The 22,373-nt window shown below is 41.7% G+C and overlaps 1 protein-coding gene across 4 annotated transcripts in view; it reads right to left on the reverse strand.

Moving 5' to 3' along the window:
* SDCCAG8 (SHH signaling and ciliogenesis regulator SDCCAG8) overlaps positions 1 to 22,373 on the reverse strand; it is a 224,234-nt gene that overhangs the window by 198,438 nt on the left and 3,423 nt on the right. For all 4 annotated transcript variants that reach the window (XM_053659543.1, XM_053659544.1, XM_053659546.1 and 1 more), the window contains exons 2-6: positions 12,887 to 13,039; positions 12,118 to 12,203; positions 10,996 to 11,109; positions 6,460 to 6,585; positions 1,686 to 1,826 (exon numbers count right to left, since the gene is read on the reverse strand). In XM_053659543.1, coding sequence (XP_053515518.1) covers positions 1,686 to 1,826; positions 6,460 to 6,585; positions 10,996 to 11,109; positions 12,118 to 12,203; positions 12,887 to 13,039 — 620 coding nt within the window. The remainder of the gene's footprint in view (positions 1 to 1,685; positions 1,827 to 6,459; positions 6,586 to 10,995; positions 11,110 to 12,117; positions 12,204 to 12,886; positions 13,040 to 22,373) is intronic.

Here is a 22,373-nt window from a genome sequence, read left to right on the forward strand (position 1 = left end):
AGTAATGGAAAGGAGATTGGGACTCCAATCAATGGAGTGAACCAGAAGGAAGAAAAAAATGATCAAACAGAAAAGAATGAAGAAACAAGAATTCAAAAAAAATTAGGAGAAGCTTAGGAACCTCCAGGACATCTTTAAACGTTCCAACATTCGAATTAGAGGGGTACCAGAAGGGGAAGAGTCACGAGTGGAAACCTTATTTGAACAAATAATAAAAGAGAACTTCCCCATTCTGGCAGAGGAAATAGACTTCCAGGAAATCCAGGAAGCTCAGAGAGTCCCAAAGAAGTTGGACCCAAGAAGAAACACACCAAGGCACACCATCATTACATTAGCCAAGATTAAAATGAAGGACAGAATCCTAGAAGCAGCAAGAGATAAGGGGACAGTCACCTACAAAGGAGTTCCCATCAGACTATCAGCTGATTTATCAAAAGAGACCTTACAGGCAAGAAGGGGCTGGAAAGAGGTATTCCAAGTCATGAAAACCAAAGACCTACAACCAAGATTGCTCTATCCAGCAAAGCTTTCATTTAGAATGAAAGGACAGATAAAGTGCTTCTCAGATAAGATCAAATTCAAGGAGTTCATCATCACCAAGCCCTTATTCTATGAAATGTTAAAGGGACTTACCTAAGAAAAAGAAGATAAAAAAGATGAACAGTGAAAGGACAGCAAACGCACAGTTAGTAACAACCACACCTAAAACAAAAGCAAACTAAGAGGACAGCTAGATCAGGAGCGGAACCATAGAAATGAAGATCACATGGAGGGTTAGCAACAGGGGAGTGGGAGGAGGAGAAGGGGAGAGAAGGTACAGAAAATAAGTAGCATAGACAGTAGATAGAAAATAGATGGGGGGGAGGGTAAGAATAGTAGGGGAAATACAGAATCTAAAGAACTTGAGACACGTGTTCATGAACTAAAGGGGGAAATGGTGGGGGAGGGGTATGCAGGGTGGAGGGGAACGGAGGGGGGGAATAGAACAAATGTAATGGCATAATCAATAAAAAAGTTAAAAAAAAAAAAAAAGAAAGGCGCAGAAGAGGCGGGGCGTGTAAAGGGCCAGGTGGGAAAGGGAGCCCAGACGGACTGAAGAGGCAAGGTTAGCTATTCACGGAAAGAATACAAACACGAAGACCCCTATTTAGACAGCTCACGCAGTCTCCACAGAGTAGAGGCGCTGGAAGCATGCTGAACACTTTTGAGCAGATGTGAATCTTAAACAGATGTGTTGTGCTTTTCTCTGTATGAGCACTGAGAACTTGGACAATGAAATTGTTGTACATGCTACAGCATGGATGAACCTGGAAAACATTATGCTAAGTAAGACATGCCAGACACGAGAGGATCAATACGGTTTGATTGCACTGTGGCAGGGCCCTCGATCAGCCAAACTCATTGAGACAGAAGAGAGGAGGTCACCAGGGGGTGGAGAGAGAAGAGAATGGGAGTTACCGTTTGACATGTACAGAGTTTTTTGGGGGGATGATGAAAAGTTCTGAAAATGGATAGTGTTGACTGTTGCACACCATTGTGAATGGACCTAATGCAAATGAGTTGTACACTTAAAATGGTAAATTTTTAAATTACTAAAATGTTACATGTTATGTTTTGTATATTTACCACAATAAAAAGGACCCAAAAAAGTAGATATGTTAGCACAAAAGCACCTAAATACTTACCAGTTCTAGCTTCCATTTCTCAGCCTCCCTGGCAGACGAAGCTTTGACAATATCCACGCTGCCACAGGAGAGCGATCTCTTGGGAGCTTCCTCCACGCCGGAATTTTCACCTGTTGTAATCCAAGAATTCTGCATGTTTCCCTAAAACACAACATGCCGGTAATTGCAATCAACAGTTACCTTTAAATCAACATGTATGCTTTGCAAGTGGAATACTTGAGTCTTATCTATGATAAAAGAATTTTAAAAAGCAGATGCTTCTTCACTGAAAATTAATAATCATTTTACATTGTCCAGCTACGAGGGTCATATTTCACAGCACGCGCTACAAAGTCAAAGATGTCAGGGCAGTGAGCAAATGAATCTATCTCTTCTCCTAAGACATGGACTCTCGAAACACACAGCTCTCCCGTAGCTTGCCTTTCGTTTTTCACATTACAGAAAGGCGTGACTAATAATAACTGTTAATACATATGGTGTTTACTCTGCGCCCAACGCTGTTTATGTGCTTCACATATATTAGTTCATTTGCTCATTACAACAACCCTGTAAGATTCATTGCTATTTCCATTTTAGAGGTGAGGAAACTGAGTCACACGGCATAACTTGCTGAGTTACAGAAGTAGGAAGTAGCTAATAAGTGGTATGGCTAGGATTCGAACCCTGGCAATCTGGCTCCAGAGTAATCCTTGTCTTCAACAAGCAAAAGAGTGCGTGACATGTCAGGGATTCAAAAGGAGTGGTGGGGACCATAACACACCACCCGAAAGAAGCAGCCCCTTCCGCCTCCAGTCCATTGCTGCCACGTGTGAAAGCAAACTCATATTTCCAAAATCCTTTTATTAAAAAAATAAGCCAGAGATCTAGCTTTTCATCGGAAGCATTGATAAATATTGGCTTAACATTTGGCCAACAAATAGGTCTGCAGATGGAGTTTAGTGAACCTGGGGCCTGCTTTCCACCTCTGGCACCTCTCAGCATTCAGTGAAATAAGCAGCCCAAGATCCACGTGACCTATGTGCACAGCCAGGACTAAAATACTTACATCCATTCAACAAATAATCACCGAACTCTTGCTCGGGGCCAGAGAGTACAGTAGTAGCCACAGGAGAGGTCCCCACAAAGACAACTATACTGCAGTGTCGTATGGGGCTAGAAGGTGGAAAATGACATTCCCCAAGGTAGAACTCTGAGATTCCATTCCATACAGGAAATTCAAGGAGGATTTTTCTAGAGTTTAGACATTGGTGCCCAGAGGATAAATAAGAGTAAGCTACACAGGAAGGGCACACCAGGACAAGAGAACATGGTGAGAAAAGCCATAGCAGTGTGAAATAGGCTGGTCGCAGGGGACTCAGGGAATTCAGCATCCTTAGATGCTGAAGCACAAGGCAATGGGTGTCAGAAGGCCAAGCTAGAGTCAAATAAGGACCTGAAGAGTATGAGATAATAAGCTTGAACTTGACTGGATAGGTAGGGACCAATCTCGTAAGACTGGATTGCACCCAGAGTTGCCTTGGAGAGCAATGAAGAAGGGTGGTGCTAATTTTATGGAGAAATTGGGGAAAGCAAGCACACAGACCTTCAGTCACTAACATGACAGAAACATTTGCATTCTTGGGAAAGACGTGCTAGTCTAATTCACACTTTATTCTGTCTCAGACAGCTCTTAAAAGCTTGAATGGCATTTGACTAAGATTTCAAAAATCGAATTACATTTACATCCCTGATGACCACTGAAAACCTTTACTTTCTTAACTGAGCAGAGAGATTGGTAGGGACAGCGGATGAGAATAGACATGGAAAGAAATGGCTGGGAAATCTGCTACTTAAAAAAAAAAAATCTCCTAGATCCTTGAGTATACAGGCCAGAAGTTCTAGTAAGTAGCATATTTTAATGTTATAATTTTTGAACTCTCACAAAAATCCCTCCATGGAAAGAAATTTTATAAGAATAAGCAATGAAAAATAAAAATGGAAATGAAATATTCTTCAAACATTGTAGTTTTTTTTAAAAAAAAACAACAATCTGCTTTCTTCTTCAACTGGTAGGTCAAAAACTAGGCTAAAAGCTGAAAGTCATGTAGGCTACCACTCAAGTCCAAGGTTAAAACTCAGAAACAATCAAGAGGAGGCTCTTGCCTTCTGAGGGAAATCTTTTATCCCAGGCCAAACAAAGATGGTTTGGTTCAATCCTGACAAGTCATTACTAATTCATGTAGGCAGGCAGCATAATTCAAGGCTAGGGGGATGGATTTGGGGTCAGACATTCCCATGTTTGAGTCTTAGCTTTGCTATTTTCTAGTTTTGTGAAATTAGACAGGTTACTTTGGTTACCTAACCACTGTGTATCTTAATTTACTCATCTGAAAAGAGACATAATAACAGTGCCTTGTGTGGTTAATATAAAACTAAAATAACAAAACGTAAATGAAGTGCTTCATATAGTGCCTGAAACACCATAACCGTGTAGTCATCAGTAAATATTAATTATTACTATGTAACTATTTAAATCAATTTTCAGAAGAGGGCTTTAAGAAACACTGAAAATCTATGTTCAAATCCATGAAGAGCTTTAGCAAGATCTACCACCTACGTGGCAAGAGGCTCAATAAAAAGAGTTCAGAGCATTGGCTGGTGTGGCTCAGTGGATTGAACACAGGCCTGTGAAGCAAAAGGTCACCAGTTTGATTCCCAGTCAGGGCACATGCCTGGGTTGCGGGCCAGGTCCCCAGTAGAGGTCCTGTAAGAGGCAACCACACATTGGTGTATCTCTCTCTCTCTTTCTCCTTCTCTTCTCCTCTCTCTAAAAATCAATAAAATCTTTTTTAAAAAAAAGAGTTCAGAAGAAAAAGGAAGATGCCATCCTTTGATCTGTTTATATTTAAGGTACTCTAAAAAGTTTCATTTACATGAAGACATATTATTTTAAGAAAGCAGCATGCATAGGTTGTTGAAATGCCTCATTTGACCTGTACGAGTAAAAAGTGGGGGTCGCACTGCTGGAACGACCAAGTAACACAGACGACTGACACTGAATAGACAGCAAGGTCACCTGGCACTTCTGCAACAAACGACTGCAATATTTGTGTTATATTTTAGCTCATGGGAATGTGTAAAAACCAAAGCAATGAAAGCTCACTAGGAGTTTGTTCTTTCCATGACTGTAACTGTAGTTTTCTTTAGCAAGTTGCCCTTGTTCACGTGGCCAAGCGCATGTCCCTTTTCGCACCATTTCCTTCCCCTTTCGCACCACTCGCTTGGCCGGCCCTCTGACTCACTTGTCTGCCTAATTTCCTTTCTCGCTGCACTTCCCCTTCTTCCACTTCTTTGCCGTTGTATAAATAATGAAGACTATGAATAATTGAGCCGCTGTTTGCTAAATGATTACACATTTGGAAGAAAAGCAAAAGAATATATGTATTTAAAAAAACGAGCTGCTTCTAAGTACTTTTTTGTATGGCTATGTTATCTTCAAATTGATATTAAGATAATAAGCACTAAGGTAGAATTTTGAACTACTAATCTGAATAATATAATGATATAATTATTCAGAAAAAGTCACAGTGAAGGAAAATAGCTGATCATAAATTGAAATGTAATTGCAGAAAAATAAACTGAAATACTAATCATGTTTCATTTTTCAAAGTTAACACAATCAACAATTTCTAAATAGCAAATTCTAATGCATAGAACTCAAGGATTATAAATGAAACATCAGGCCAGGTAAATTAAAAAAAAAACTTCAGAAACAAAAATCAGACAACACCTAGTTAAAACATTAAAACATTTGTTCTTAAAAAAACTGATTTACCAATGACAACTGTATCAAAACCCCCAGCATCCCTTGCAAAGTAAAGCTGCAACAGGCAAGTATTAAAGCTTCCCCACGGAAAGCTGAATTTGTCTCAAAAAGCAGAACAAGCTCTGATTAACTGAATTCCACTGCAAGGGTGAAAAATGAAAAACACTTTCAAGGCAAAAGTATCTCTGACAAGTCATAAGGAGATAACTAAGTTTAAACACTATTTAAATACCATCAAAAGAATTACAGAGACCACTTAGTCCACTGTTGTTGAAAATGTGGTCCACTGAAATAGAATCACTTAGGCAACGTGTTAAAATGTCGTATTTTTAACTCAAAAACTCAACCCAGACAAACATACTCAGACTCTCTGGAGACAGAGCTCAGCAATCTGCATTGTAGCAAGTATCCAAACTGACTATTATTCACATCAAAGACTAAGAACTGCTAATATAGGTGAATCTTCTCCAGTTGCCAATAAACAGAGGGCCATGGGGTGAAGCCATGTTGAAAGTCCTGTAAAGTCACAGCATCTGCTAAACACCCAATTTACAAGAGACAATGGACAGACTAACGTTTTGATTCTTCGACCTGCGGGCCGGTGTTCCTTCTGCTACACCATGCTTGCTAATTAGACTTAATTAAAATTCAGAATCCAAGAAACATTTAGAGAAATAGAACAGAAATCTGAGTTACAGTTCTGAACAGTTTCTTGCGTTAACAAAGAATTTCCCATCTAAGACACTCCCTGCTTTCAGACCTCCCCCTTCCGTATGGAAAAAACATAATTTGTCATTTGAGGATTCGTTCCACCTTGGTGAATCTTAATGTTTGAGGCCCCGAGCACATTCACGCACAGTACTTTTTGCCAAACTTCAAGGAGAAAATCTCCGTGGTTCAGAGGGCCGGGCAGGGAGGAGGAGGGAACATTCAAACTAAAATACAGTTGTGGTTTTTAAAAACGCTCACAGTTGCATCCAGAAGTGTTTGTTCCCTCATCGCTTCCTCTGGTCTTTGCAACTTTAACTCTTGTTGGAGCTGTTCGTTGTTAAACACGACTACCTGTAACCTCTTTTTCATTCCAGAGAGTTCCTCCTATAAAAAGCAGAAACCGATACAAAATACATTCAGCATTTGGAAGCAGTGCTTTTATTTGTTGATTACTAGGTGATCCCACATGGTGAAAAGCATGCAAGACTTATGCTCCCTACCCATTTTCTTAAGTTCTATAACTGTGTTTAGAGAGACAAATATTAGTTAACAAACAAAGAGAAGGCTGAGGGTGTGCAGTAGGGGAACTGCTGATGGCCTTTTCACATAGGCGTGTGGTCTGACCAATTTTTCTTCAAGGGATTAAGGCTTATAGAAAAGCTTTAATTAAAGGGGTTATCGAAAAGAGGGTTTTTAAAAAATTTTTATTTAATTATTTTTCAAGTACATTTCTTTGTCTATTTCTCCCATCCCAGCCCCCCCCTGCCCCGTCTCCCCACCTCCCTCCCATTTCCACCCCCGAGTCCTCATCCCTGTGTCTTTCATACTTGTTCCTCAATCAAAAAGAGTTTTAAGGAGGAAGCAGACTGCTGAAAACTAAGGTAAGCTATATTATCACTCATCAAGTGCCAATAACTTATTGAAAACTGACATAGGACTATCAATAGTTCACACAAGACTCTGAGAATAAAAGGAAACTCTGAAAAGTTATAATGATGACCTATGAATGGGTAGCCAGATGGAGGGCAATTATGAGTGAAATACTTTGGTGGAGAATTCTGAAAGAGTGTTTTATTAGCCTTTCAGGGTGTAATATAAGGAATTACAGATAAATAACAATCAGAGCAGCTACTAAATGGCAATTCATTTTCTGAAAAATGTCAAAAACTATCAACATGTTGATGGCACACTACTTAACTTAATCTTCATTACTAGTGCAACCAAAAACTGTTATGCAATATATGCAGAAAACCAAAGCTGTAATTGAAAGTGGCAATTTTAACAATATTGCAGACTTAGCTTAACCTTTCACTTTCACAACAAGAAAAAAGTTAAATAAGCTGAAAAATCAACCACTCTTCTTAGATGCATCAGAGTCACAGGAAAACTTTTGTCCTGGGTTGGAGAGAAAGACAGACAGACAGGTAGGTGCCCCTGAGAATCACAACACAGAGAGCCTTCCGGGGAAAGAGCGCTGGGCTAGGAGCACGTGACATGCACATGATGAAATGCTCATTATCTGCAGCTGAGAGTTAAAAACTCGAGGGGGGCCCAGAGATAGGGGGGAATCCTACACTTTTGTGGGTGTTATGTCTAGGACACCAGGCTCTTACAGCAAAGACTAGAGAGAAACCCCCTCATGCCTCCCTCTACTAGCAAGAGAGGAAGAGCAGCCATTTTGAAACATGCCCAAAGCATTCTGTTCTTTTTAACAAGAAAATTATTTTACCAGAGCCTAAAGAAACTGTTTTCTTCTGGTGCTAACTGACCTGGGGGAAGGGAGATACCCAACTTCAGCTCCTTCTAGACTTCCGGTCTCTCTTAGAGGGAGGAGAAGACTGGCAAGCACTGTGAAGGTCATGGCCCAGGGGCACAGACTGACTCAAACGCTGAGACCTGGTCACAGGACTAAAGAATGCTTCCCATGCTCCCTTATCTTACCACTCCATCAAAAGGGCTCCTATCTAATAACAGGGAAACGCACTAAATTAACTGCCTGCCTTGTATCCTATTTTGGAAGAATTCCCAAGGGAAGCCCAAAGACTACAGGGGAGACAATTTCCTCTAAAGCCAAGACATTAGAGGAAATTTTAGCCCCTGAAACCCACAGCAACAGCAAACCATAGACCCAGTCTAACTCCCAGCAAATAAACATAAAACATAAACATAAAACACAATACACGTAAGTCCTCACGCCAAATGTCTCTTTCCCTCAGTTCCTCTTACCGAATACCTCATGTCTAGCATTCAACAAAAAGTTACAAGTGTACGAAAAGACTTAAAACAGAGTTTAAAGTGAGTAAGCAAGCATAGCACCAGACTTGGGTATGGCAGCGATGTCGGAATTCCAGATTGGGAGTTTCAAATAATTATCATTAATATGCTAAAGAGTCTGGTGGGGAAAGTGGACTACATGCAAGAACAGATGGGAAACACAAGCAGAGAAATGAAACATCTAAAAATAATCAAAAGAAAAGGCTGGAAATAAAAAGCACAGCAATAGAACTCAAGAACACCTTGATGGGCTCATTGACAGTCTGGACACACCCAAGGAAAGAATTAATGAGCTTGAAGAATGTTGTTAGAAACTTCCCAAACTGAAATGCAAAGAGAAACTAAGGATGAAAAAGAACAGACTATCCAAGAATTTTGAGACAATCATAACGGGTGTAACATGTGTAATGGGAATTCCAGGAATAGAAAAAAGAGATAAAGGAGAATAAATATTTGAAGCATTCATGATCAATAATTTTCCAAAATAAATGATAGGCCCCAAATCACAGATCCAGGAAGCTCAGAGAACACTAAGCAGGACAATACCAAAAAGTCTACATCTAAGCATATCATGTTCAAATTGCAGAAAATCAGAGACAAAGGGAAAATTTTTAAATAAAGAAGTGGGGAAGGAGGGAGGGGAAACCATACTTATAGAGAGTCAAGGATAATTATACATGACTACGCTTCAAAAATCACGTAAGCAAAAAGAGAAAGGAAACAAATATTTAAAGTATTGAAAGAAAAAAATTCACTCAGGTAGTCAAAAATGTAGGGAACTTATTACCAGTAGATTTGCCTTACAAGAAATATTAAAAGAAGCTCTTCAGAAAGGAAGAAATTTGTATAGGTTATAACCTCAGATATGCATTTTAAAAAGTGTTAGAGAAGAAATATATGGAGATAAAATCCTTAATTTGTCTTCATTGTAATTGATATACAAATCTATATTACATACAACATATTATATACATACTACACATAGCAGTTTGCTCAGTGTTGTAACAGCAACAGTGAATGTGGCAATTATAGTTTCTGTATAACTGAAGTGAGTAATGGCAATGTTATGAACAGTAGCATGAAAGAATCAAGAATGCTCTGTTATAAGGAATCTGCCCTAACCCTGAAGTGGTCAAGTGTTATTTGAAAGTACACTTAGATTAGTGGTAAATGTAATTGTCAACTCGAGGACAACCACTTATTAAAGTTAAAAAACAAGTCCATCTGATATGATAAGAGAGGAGAAAAAATAAAATTATAAAAAATACTTAAAACCAAAGATAGCAGAAAAAGAGTAGAAAACAAGAAAGAAAGAACAAGGACAATGAATATACAACAATAACAAATATGGTCAATATTAGAGATATCCAAGTATATCAATAACCACTGTAAACCTCCATGGTCTGAATACACTGATGAAAAAACAGAGAATATCAGAGTAAAAAACAAGACCCAAGTATATGGTGTCTACAAGAAACCCACTTTAAATATAAAGATACAGATTAAAAGTAAAGGATGGCATAAGACATACCATGCTAACATAAACCAAAAGAAAGCCGGAATAACTATAGACTTTGAAGCAAAGAAAAACATCAGAAATAAAAAGGGGGCAATTCTTCCAGAAGACATAATCTTTAATATGTGTCTGCATGGGCCTGATAATAGAGCCCCCAGGCACATACCTCATCACGGAAGATCTATGAATGGAAAAGAAGCATATGAAAAAGTCCAGTATTATCCATCATCAGATACTAATTGCAATGAAAACAGTGAGCTACCACTACACACCTCTAGCACTCTAAGATCCAAAACACTGACTACACCAAGTGGGACAGAGATGTGATATGAAAAGATATCAGTGACTACTATAAAAATATCATGTGACCTGATGCATTGATATTGACAAAGGAAAGAAAGAAAGAAAAAGTAAAGCACTAACATACTTCGGGAAGTCAGAAAGTCTCCCATGGCATCCACGGCATTACTGAACTCCAAATCGTCGAGCAACATCACTGCCTAGTGTTTCCAGCCAGAGGGGACACATAAAGCTTTTGGATCACTGTTATCAGCAGCCCCACGAACCATTGTTATCATTCAAAGTCAAGGTATCCACCTTTAGACTGACAATGGAGCAGATTTAGTCCAGTAGCTGAAGTCCCTACCTGTGTGCCCAGCTTAGTAAACTGAAAAAGGGGGAGGAAGGGATGACTGGAATTACTATTCCAAAGCATCTGTCACCAGCTGGGCTAAAGTGAATGGAGTGCAAAGAAAAAAAACTCTGAAACCTGAGATCATATTATCAAGAGATATGAGACATAGTTCAGCTACGGGCTGCTGGGAAACTAAGCAGTCAGAAATAGCACGGTCAAGGGCATCCTTCCCCAGCCTGATACATACGATCACAGCACTTGTGAATGTACTGCTATAAACACGAAGACTAAGAATAGCACCTTTTCATAAAAGACATCATTCCTGTAAACTTTCATTTAGGTAGCTTTAAAGTTTTCGTGAGAAACTCACCTTGCAGAACTTGACTTCAGCCTCTAAGTGATGGATGTACTGGGACTGATCATTGATGATGGGGACGAGATTGTGGACGGTAGGCATGCTGGTGTCCTCGTGTTCTGAGGACCTCTATGAAAAAGAAAGAACAAGTGCAGCATGTTTCGGTTTGGCAAAGAATCATGAATATCATCTTCATAGTCAATGTAGCACTGGTGTCCTATAAACAGAGACCAGATGATATGTAGCTAGTAGTATTTATTTCTCTATCCTATAAATTACACAAATAGATAAGATGAAGGGATACGAACATTTTTTAAAGCTGGAAAGTGAAGGTGGTGATAGAAAGCACATGGCAAATGGAAAAATGAAGAGACGACTCTCTCCCAGGACGCTCCGAGGAAGAGGAGGGCCAGCTGCAACTGCGGGGCCACGCCCTGCTGACCGGCTTCTGCAGACCCGTGTTTGGTGCCCAGGGTGTAGTGATGGGTAAAATTCCACCTTCGCTACTGTTTCGGCCATTTAAACCTGGCCAAATCCTTTCCTCACCCTTTCTTGACACCTATCTTAGCTTTTAGGATAGCACATTTCTCCAATCAGGAAAAATATACTCAGTCAAAGCAATGGCAATAAAAAATTTCACAAGGAATAGGGTGTAACTTCTTGTATCACACAATTTTACAACCAGGTATTTTTTTAAGCATAGAATAAGATGACATACTTTGCTTTTGGCACATATAATAAAAGAGTACCACAAACGATGGCTAGAATTATGATTAAGTAAATTCTAAAAATGATCAAATACAGATATAACCTTCTAAAAAAGAAATGGCTAATCTTTTCTGCATTTTGTTCCTTTTTTATAGTTGCTAACATTTGCAAAGTAAATCCTCCCAACTATTTCCTCACTCACATTTTTCAAGTGAATAACAAATTAAAAAATCAGGGTTCCCTCTGCTATAGAGGTCCCTCTTGTGCAGCTAAAATAATTAGAGAGCAGATCATTTCTTTTAATGCTGTACACTCCAAGGGTGCCCTGCTCAGAACTGTCTACAACATGGACTTCTAAAATGACACTGTAAAGTTAAAACATAGTTAGAAAAATCATGCTCTTGTTGAGTTGCACATGTTGATACTTACCAAAGGGGACATTTTTCGTCTTCTTGATGGAGATACCTCACTTTCCTTAGTTGCTTGCTGATGCAACAAAGCTGTGAGTTGATTAACTACAGGGCAGAAGCAATGGGTTTATTAATCTTATTTGAGATCCACAGTTTATCATCACCCATCTGCCCTTCCATCCTTCTAAGAAATATTGTTTAAACACATATTATGCACGAAGAACTGGGGATGCAAAGAAAAGACGGGAAAATCTCTCCCACTCAAGAGCTGAGAATCCCCTGGGCAAGAGTGATACACTAATAGATATAAAACAATGTAAGTGTGTAGGTCGACCCAGAGCCATACATAGTGGTACAAAAAAAGGAAGCATCTAATTGTGCTTGTTTTCACAGAGAAGATATCGCCGTGAAGGATGAACAGGAAGTCACTAAGCAGAGAAGGGTGAGAAAAGTTCCGGTAGAAGGCGTGGCCCATGCAAGAGCATAGAGCAGGGCTCGCAGGACGAGGCTTGCAGGACAGATGGTTGGAAGGAGGGCAGAAACATGAGGCTAGCAAGGTCGCTTGGAGCCACCTAACAGAAATGTTGCTATGATGCTAGGATTTGGGACTTTGGCCTAGATAGACGTTGGGAAGTCAAAGAAAAAATAAGCGAGGGAACTGCATTTGCTGACTTGTATTTCAGGAATAAAATCGTAGCAGTAGAGTGGAGGACGGGCTGGAGTCATTACTGCGTGGACTTTAAAGAACTCTCTGCGGGTCATCCAGGGCAGGGCCACACTCGGCTCACCAGCATGGCTGTGTTGCAGTTCGGGCCAGGCAGTCTCGGTGTCCTCATGTCCCACATTGGCGTTTAAAGAAGGATCCAGAGCATCTCCCCCAACACTGACTTCACCTTCTCCCAGGGTACATTTCAGCTGGTGAATGCTCCTCTTTGCACGTTCTACAACAACATGGTAAAAGTGAGGCTGCTGAAATCTGATGGCCACATGACGTGCAATACGTAGGCAGTTCCCAAAGGAGAAGCCATGCTTCTGATACTCTATCTTAAAAGGCAGAGCGCTGTTTCTAGCTTGCTGAGGACTGTGCTAGAGGAAGTGAGAGAAGGTTAAGTTCATGGGTTAAAGGTTACACTTGATGACCTCTAAGGTCCCTGACACCTCAGTGGTTGATATGCACTACACACAGTACTGTCAGCAGGAGGGTTGAAGGGGAGGGCTCCTTCCCCACCCACACCTCCAAACAATAACCAAGAAGGCAAAGCGCCTAAGACTCCCTACTCCACCTGGAGACACTGGGCTGGGCGGACAGACAAGGGGGACCCCACCATACCAGGCATCTGCCCAGGGAAGCTTCTTTGTCCCAGTGGGCCTGCCCCCCACCGCAAGACAGCCAACTGCCTGCCTTGGTTTTGAATCAAAATTTGAATAACTAAAGTGCTTCTAGCGGTGAACTTGAGTGCAGCCCCGCAGACCTCACGCTGGCTGACTACGTCTCAGGCAGAAATTCCTGGCTAGTGCAACCAACTAACCCTAGAATTGAAGCTTAAACTCACCAGCACATACTGAACATACAGTCTAAAATGAACTGTTTTAAGGCACATCACTCTCACAGATCATCTCTAAAGATGGTCCCCACAGAGCCCCGCCCCATGCCCTTCTCCTCTCCCACGTGGAAACTGAGCAGGTCTGTCATGTGGTGACCAATACGATGCCGTGGGAGTCACATCAGGCCAGACCAGGCCTGTCTTGAAAGTGTCTCCCAGGTTCTGCTCCCTCCCTCCTGGAGGGACTGTTTGTGTGAGCCCCACGCCACAAGCAGGAAGTCGGACTCCCTTGCCGGTGGGACTGTGGGGAGGCCATGGGGAAAGGAGAGGCCCTGGGACCACCTAGAAAGGGAGGAGCCCAGCCCGGCCAACTGCCCAGTGGAGCCCTCCAGGCCCCTCCAGGGCCAGAGGCCATCGGAATGCAATGGCACAAGAGAGACCCAAGGAACAGGGGATCGCTAAGCGGCCACTGAGCTTTGGGTGGTTTGTTACACAGCAATGGGCACCTGAAATAATGATTAGGGAAACAGTGACCCCAAACAAAGGACTTGAGTCTTAACGACAGGATGATACTGGGGACACTGGGGACACAGGTGCTGCCATGCCTCGTCACTCTGCCCAACTTTAATACGTATCTTCACATACACAACCACTGGAGAACCAGACAATAGACTGGTACCTCCATTAATTAAGGTCCAGTTTCTTTTTTAGGTTTAAACTTCTCATTGTTTCTCCTAGTCTCCTGTTTAAATTCACTGGTTCCAATCCAGAAAAGTAAGTATTAAAAAAAATGTTCCTTGTATATTACAGCCAGGACCCAGATTTCAGTCACCATTTGCAAATTTTGACATCTGCTTTGGAAAGTTGCTTTCTACCTCATTAATTTACCATTTACATATATATATATATATGTAAACACACACATATATATCAGAAATTTATGATGGAAAAAGATGGATTCCCACACAAGTTCATGCACAGCTATTGTCTAACTGTTTCAAATGGACCCCATTTTAAAAATTCTGAAGTTCTTCGGAAATGGTGTCTTCCCTAAGAACAACAACTCCCCACGATGACAACAATGACGTTTGTCTCTCTTCTCATCTTTGACAACTGAGGCCTATTTTTTCTTGTGTCCTCAGGAGAAAAAGTTCCTATTCTTACTACTTATTGGGAACTGTAAGGAAGCTAGAAAACACTTACAATTTCATTACCGATCATTATTGAGAACATCTTTATAAGTACAGCACGTTTGAAAACCAGATTCCATATTCTCCAAGCTCATCAATTTCAAAATAGGAAACAAAAAATGGCGTAAGTTAATGGAAGAAAACACACTCTAAAATACACCCTCTGATGCAAGATATCTAACGTAGGTTCCTCACTTACAGAAACTCATTTTCTACCTGGCTTAACCTGAAGGGAACAGGTCTTTCAGGCCAGAGTTCAACACAAAGAGCATGACACGCTATCACTCATCTGCACAAGTGACCCAGTGACTCTCTCACTTCATCTTCTCCGCACAACCCCTGTGTCCCCACAGACCTTGCTCTGAGCCCATCCTCCCGTGACTCATCCTGAGTTTAAGAAAAGTCTGGAGAAGATGCATTCCTGATTTTAGAAAACTAAGAAGCAGCAACAGTTTCCCAGCCACTGAGGAATGTATTTTCTAAAGAGACTCGTTCATGGAAAAGGAAAATGGAAGCGTTACTTGATAGCAGTGCAGTTCTCGGAGCTTTAGATGCATGCACTTAAATCTATGAATAAAGCACTTATCTCCCAGGCATCCATTAGACAGGAGACAGGGCTTGGCCAACATTAACAGTGTGCGCTGCGGAGCTGTCAAATGCCTGCACCTCTAAGACAAAGGATTACTATTTATTTATACCTGATCTGACTAAACGCTAATAAGCTGTATTAAGGAAAAGAAAGGAAATCTTAAAAAACGTCGCACAGCTGAAATCCCTATAGGGAGAGTCCTTTCATCAGAGTGTGATGATGGCCAAGTTTGATGAGCCCCATTCAATCCCTTTGCTAATGTTTCCAATGTCTTGTTTAGTCTTCTCGAATTTATGACGTTCAGAGATGACATGATACATGGCACTATGAAGACAGTGTCACGTGAAAGACTGAGATGTTGATAAGGGATATTTTTAAGTTATTTCCATAGGACTTTGCAAAACACAAGCTACACGCTTAACGGACAAACACAGTTAATCCTGAGGGATAACAGGCCCAGATGGTTCCGGACGGACGAAACCCCCCTGTTCTGCAGCTGGAGCCACTCGACCGGAGGCCCGTGCCCCTATTCTGAACACTAACCCCCAGACGCAGGGTCTGCTGCTTACACAGAAGGAAACCAGACTACTCAGGAGGTTCCAGTTCCTTCCCGCGCCGCTGCTCTTGCGCACAGCTTTATCTGCCTAGAACCAAGAAGGAGGAGCAAGAAGGATCATCCTTTCCTCTTCTCTCCTGAGAAGACAGAGAGGGCATTTCCCAGTGCGTCCTGATTCCTTCTCCCCAGCACCAAACGTGGGCTGAGCATAAACTTAATTACGAATACAAACACCAATAGGACCGCTGGCTCCTACAGAATCACATGAACAGAAGTTTAAGTAAATAATATCTCTGCTTGTCCACTAGCCGAACATCAGCCACCACAATGAGCACTAGACAGGTTAGTCAGCTGCTGATTGCTGACGATTTGTGTCTGTCTTAGTCATTTTTGTAACCCAGCTTCCCCACTTCTAACTCCTAGCTCACTGCTGGGCCTCTCTTCATCAAGGTGTTTTTGAACAAAAGGTAAATATGTCCCAGACTAGGAAGGATCATCGCTCCCACCCATCCTGTGAATTATTCATTTCTACACTCTCCATCTGTACTGGGAGAAGTGAAGGGGAATTATCCTGGTGACAGGGACGGCGAGCCACACCCTGTGAAGCGCCCAGCTGTCTCTGAGAAAACATGCAATCAGCCAGACCTCCTCGGCTGAGACATGAGATGCACTGCCGTCCTCAAAACAAGCCCAGACCAGGGCAGACAAGCAGAAAAATGAGACCACAGCGAGATAAGAGGCACATGTGTTTGTCCACCCTTGCCTGGGCCTCAGCCTAGCTCAGAAGATTGCTGTCCATGTTTACTAAGGGACTGACGGGTAGTACAAGCAAGATGAAACAGCATATTCCAAAATCAGACAAAGCCAGCTTTGTAAATGGCAATGACAACAGTGAGAGAGATCAGAAGTAGTGCTATACAGGAAGTAGAAAAATCTCAAAGAAAAGACCATCAGAAGACGCACAAGAGCCGACAAATGTGCTCAAGTGCTTGGCGCCAGGGCTGAAAAATAATCCCAGCAAGAATGCAAACATCTTAAGAAAGCAGTGTCTGGAAGATCATTAATGATGCATGGATGTTGGCAAATCAAGGAGACTGGCTAGATGCAGAATGAGGGGTACACCTGGTATTCTTTTGGCACCGACTGGGAGGACTTATGCACCTGTCACTTTCCATTGATAAAGACGTAATCCTAGCCAGACTGGCAGAACACGGGCAAAACCACCAGCCAATACAATCTGTATCCTTAATTGTAATCACTCTCAAGTATGATTCCGGCAGAGCAAGGGCTGTGAGCAAAGCCTTGCTTCTTCAGGGTCACGGATTCTCAACCTCAGCACTACTGACAAGCGGCCCTGAAAATTCTCTGTTGTAAGGCGCTGTGTTGTACACATTCAGCGACATCCCTGGCCCTGACCCACTGGGTGCCGGCTGGTAGCACCCTCCCCCTCCCAGGTCTGACAAACAAAAACGTCTCTAGGCATTACCAAATGTCCTCTGAGCAGAAAACAGCAACCTGGCCAAGAACTACAGGTTTAGGTCAATCTAACAAGACAGCTAGTGCTCAGCCTTGAGGAGAGATGTCCATCAAACCCACCACGTCGCTGCGTTGTGACTGCAGCCTCCTCTTGATGAAAAGTGGGCAGGACAGTGAGCTACTCCGGCACAGCGGTGGTGCGGAGCACTTCTGGTCCAGATGTCCAGCGAGGTGTTAGATCACTACCCACTGTAATCGAGAACCTGGAATTCACATTTAGCTTCATTGCAAGGCCTAACACATGAAGCAGTTGTTGTACGCTGGGGCTGTTTTTCAGAGCTACCCTAGGTAATCATTCCTTTAAATATTTCTGCGGGCCTGGGTGAAGCTCACTGAAAATCAAGGCTGCTTTGGTACACGCACAGGTGTGTTTCCAGCTACTCTCTGTACCTTTGGACCCTGAAAGGAATATCATTAACTGAAAATGATAAAAAGTAAAACACACACACACTAACCTTAGCAAAGTGCTTAGAACATGTCTTTTAAACATCTCAAGAGAGACCATAATTATTCTCAGTATCTCAATAGCTTGAAAACAACTTAATCTCTTTTTTCTGTCCAAGAGCCTGTGAAAATGCCCTTACGATTTTATAACACTGAGCCATGTTTGATTCTGGGTCATGCTAGAAATGACTAGTTACATTTTGGGATATTAAGTCCTGTCTCTTGCCCATTTTAACCGATCAGAAGTAGGAAAAGAAAAGTGAAATTCTACTGGATTTTTCTTATACTGCTAAAAGAAATGCTCGTGAAAGTTAAAACTACAAAAAAAAACCCCATATGAGTCTATCAAACAAACAAAAAAGAATGTGATTTAAATTTCATCAGCAAAAAATGAACTCAGATGTTTCCAAGTTTTATTTGCATTACCAGTCCTTATTCAATAGCCAAACTACTCCATTTCCTTAATTTTTAGAAAACAGAGATGGTTCAGTCTGCCCTGAAATACCAAAATAACTTTCTCATTTCACAATGAATGTTTCCAAAGGGCTTTATTATGCTGTTGCCTGTCTCAGTCTCAATGAGGCTGAGATAGTAAATCAAACAAATAAGCAAACATTCACTGTGGAGACTGTGTATGTCTGTGTGTGTATATAATATACATACTGTATGTGGCATAATAATATACTCAGAAAAGATTCAAGAAAGGCAAAAAAAAGGAGGCAGAGCTGGAAAAGGAAGAGTAGGAGAGGCAGAAGGGGGGATGAAGAAAAAGAAGTAAAAGAAGAAGAAACAAGTTTGATAAGTAAAGTTGAGAAAAATCACTTTTGCTTAAGTTACACACATATTTTTGTGAGCTTGCCAAAAATCCAGATGATATCACTGCTGGTTCATTCAGTGACCAAATTATTGGCTAGTAAGATTACCACAGGCCTTCTGCAGATGTGAGTCCTTCCCTGGACAGAAAGACACTCTTTGTAGGATTTAGAGATGTGTCAATCACACACAAGTAAAACATGGGACATTGGCATTAGCTTCAGTTTTCTCAAAGGATCACCCCCAAGTTATACACTTCCATTTTCAGCCTTTCACTTTTTATGAACTAGTTCTACTCTTTACTATTATTTTTTAATATATTTTATTGATTATGCTATGACAGTTGTCCCATTTTCTCCCTTTTATTCCCCTCCATCCTGCACACTTCCTGCCACCTGCATTCCCCCTGCCCATTAGTTCATGTCCATGGGTTGTACATGTAAGTTCTTTGGCTTCTACATTTCCTATACTATTCTTAATCTCCCCCTATTTTCTACCTACCATTTATGCTACTTATTCCCTGTACCTTTTCCCCCATTCTCCCCTCTTCCCCTCCCTGCTGCTAACCATCCATGCGATCTCCATTTCTGTGATTCTGTTCCTGTTCTAGTTGTTTGCTTAATTCATTTTTTTTTAGGTTTGGTTGTTGATAGTTGTGAGTTTGTTGTCATTTTACTGTTCATAGTTTTGATCTTCTTTTTCTTAGATAAGTCCCTTTAACATTTCATATAATAAGTGCTTGGTGATGATGAACTCCTTTAGCTTGAACTTATCTGGGAAGCCCATTATCTGCCCTTCCATTCTAAATGATAGCTTTGCTGGACAGAGTCATCTTGGATGTAGGTCCTTGCTTTTCACAACTTTGAATACTTCTTTCCAGCCCCTTCTTGCCTATAAGGTTTCTTTTAAGAAGTCAGCTGATAGATGAATGGGAACTCCTTTGTATGTAACTCTCTCCTTTTCTCTTTCAGCTTTTAAGATTCTCTCCTTATCTTTAACCTTGGGTAACTCAATTATGATGTATGTTGGTGTGTGCTTCCTTGAGTCCAAACTTCTTTGGGACTCTCTGAACTTCCTGGACTTCTTGGAAGTCTATTTTCTTGGCCTGATTGGGGACATTGTTCATTACTTTTTCAAATAAGTTTTCAATTTCTTGCTCTTCCTCTTCTCCTTCTGGCACCCCTATGATTCAGATGTTGGAACTTTCAAAGTTGTCCCAGAGGTTCCTAAGCCTCTCCTCATTTTTTTAAATTCTTGTTTCTTCATTCTGTTCTGGTTAAATGTTTATGTCTTCCTTCTGGTCCAAACCGTTGATTTCAGTCTTGGTTTCCTTCCTGTCACTGTTAATTCCCTGTACATTGTCCTTTATTTCACTTTGCATGGCCTTCACTTTTTCCACTATTTTGCAACTATACTCAACCATTTATGTGAGCATCCTGATTACCAGTGTTTTGAACTCTGCATCTGATAGGTTGGCTATCTCGACATCCCTTTGTTGTTGGTTTTTTTTTTTGAGCTTTGATCTGTTCTTTCATTTGGGCCTTTTTTGGGTCTTGGCACACCTGTTATGTAGTAAGGGGTAGAAACTTAGGTATTGGCCAGGGAGGGGCAACCCACGTCACTGCATTGTGACAAAGTATGTGAGGCAGGGGTCTGAGAGGGCACAGTGCCACTTGCTCTGCTCTTGTCCGACTTTCAGTCACTCCCCCTGCTACCCACAAGCAAACTGTGCCCTTCTGGTGCTGATTCCAGGTAGGTGGTTGTATGTATGTTCTAGGACCCTGTGGGTCTCTCCAACAAACTCTCCTGTGAGGCTGGGAATTTCTCCTGTTGCCACCACAACCCCCACAGGTGTTTTCACTCAGAGGTTTTGAGGCTTTATTTCCCCACAGTGGATCCCTGGGTTTCGTGGTCTGTCTCCCCAGTTTTTCCTCCTGGTTTATCCGCATGTGAATGTGGGACCGCCTGCTCCACCAGCCACCACCTTTTCTGGTCCACCAGCTGCCGCCTTGTCTCAAGTTCTCTCCACCCAGCTGCCCAGCTCCACCCCTCCTACTGGTCCGGATGAATGTGTCTTCTTTAACTCCTAGGTTGTCGGACTTCTATACAGTTCAATTTTCTATTGGTTCTGGTTGTTTTTTGTTTTTAAATGTGTTGTTGTCTTTATTTTGGTTGTGCAAGGAGGCACAGTATATCTACCTATGCCTCCACCTTGGCTGGACGTCCCTCTTTACTCTTATTTTTACTGGAGAGAAACGGAACTGTTGTCATGCACATGGTCCAATCCAGTGCTGATGGGAACTGAGTTAAGAAAGTGTCTGTCTTAAGAAAGTGGGAACCAAGCTTCCACGTGTGTTTTGTTTGGCCAGCACAGTGTGGGAGGAAGGGGGAAGAAAAAGGGAAGAGAAGGAAGGAAAGAGGAAGGAAGCAACAGAGACATTGGATTGTTTTTGGAAAAAGTATCATCTGCCAAGCTCTGCCATAAGCCTCACCATTCCCTCATGTCTTCCACTGACTCCATCACACAGTCTGTCATCTGTCTGGCTCCTAAAGGCAGTAATTTTCAAATCTAGTTCCAATTTTATTTTATAGATGAAGACGAAGCATCCAAGAACGGTTGATTAACTAGCCTAGGGTAACAGATGGGTATCAGGAAAGCAACTGTGAGAGATATTGAGCCGGCTCCTAGGGCCACGTTCTCCTCCTCTGACTTCATCGTACTCTTCCACGAATTCAATCCAGAGCTTGAAACACCAAGATGGTGCCATAAAAAGGGGGAGCAAGCATATGTAATGTGCATAGAAAGTAAATGACATATTCCTATCCCTATGCAGATCTGTCTCATATTTCTTTATGTGCACCCGACCAGAGGATGCCAGGAGCCGGGTAAATAGATGGGTCATGTACACAGGTGTTGATGAAACGTGCCCTTACCTAACACCATAGCAACAGACTAGACATGATTCCGTTACTGAGGTCGGGACACTGCATTTCTAGCAAGTTCTTGCCTTCTTTCTAATATCACACCCCTACATTCAAGTGTACTTAAAACAGCCTGGATTGCCCATGATGCTGCTTTTTCTTACCCTTTCTTAGCCACAGACTATTTTATACTTCATGGCCTTCCACAATGTGTGGAATCTAAATGAGAAGAGAGGCATTTGCCCTTCTCCCCAGGTACCAATATAGTTCTCAGCCATTCTGTGGGTCTTGAATAACAGTTGTCTAGAGGGTGAAGGAACCCTAAGCACACTGCCCCGAGGCCTCCCAAGGCAGTTTCAGTTCTATAGTAAAATCAGTGACTCCCAGGATACCTGGGTTATGCCCACTTTTTTTTTTTACTACACTTCACATCATTTCATATCATTTCCAGTGTAGGGATATCACAGCTTTGTGGGGCGGTGAAGTCTTCCAGTTTATTTTCCCCAGAACACTTGCTCTGAAGGAATGTCATTAAACCTTTCCAATTCCTTGCACTGGGGGCACAGACAAACAACACAGAGATATCCTTAGAGGGGAAAAACGATGACTAAACTTGAAAGGGTGAGGGATGGGATGAGAAGTAAGGGTGCTGTCTACATATGGATTCCCTATTTCCAGGGC

The sequence above is a fragment of the Artibeus jamaicensis genome, unplaced genomic scaffold (genome assembly GCF_021234435.1).
Source record: "Artibeus jamaicensis isolate MK-2021 breed Jamaican fruit bat unplaced genomic scaffold, CSHL_Jam_final scaffold_754, whole genome shotgun sequence".
Classification (NCBI taxonomy): domain Eukaryota; kingdom Metazoa; phylum Chordata; class Mammalia; order Chiroptera; family Phyllostomidae; genus Artibeus; species Artibeus jamaicensis.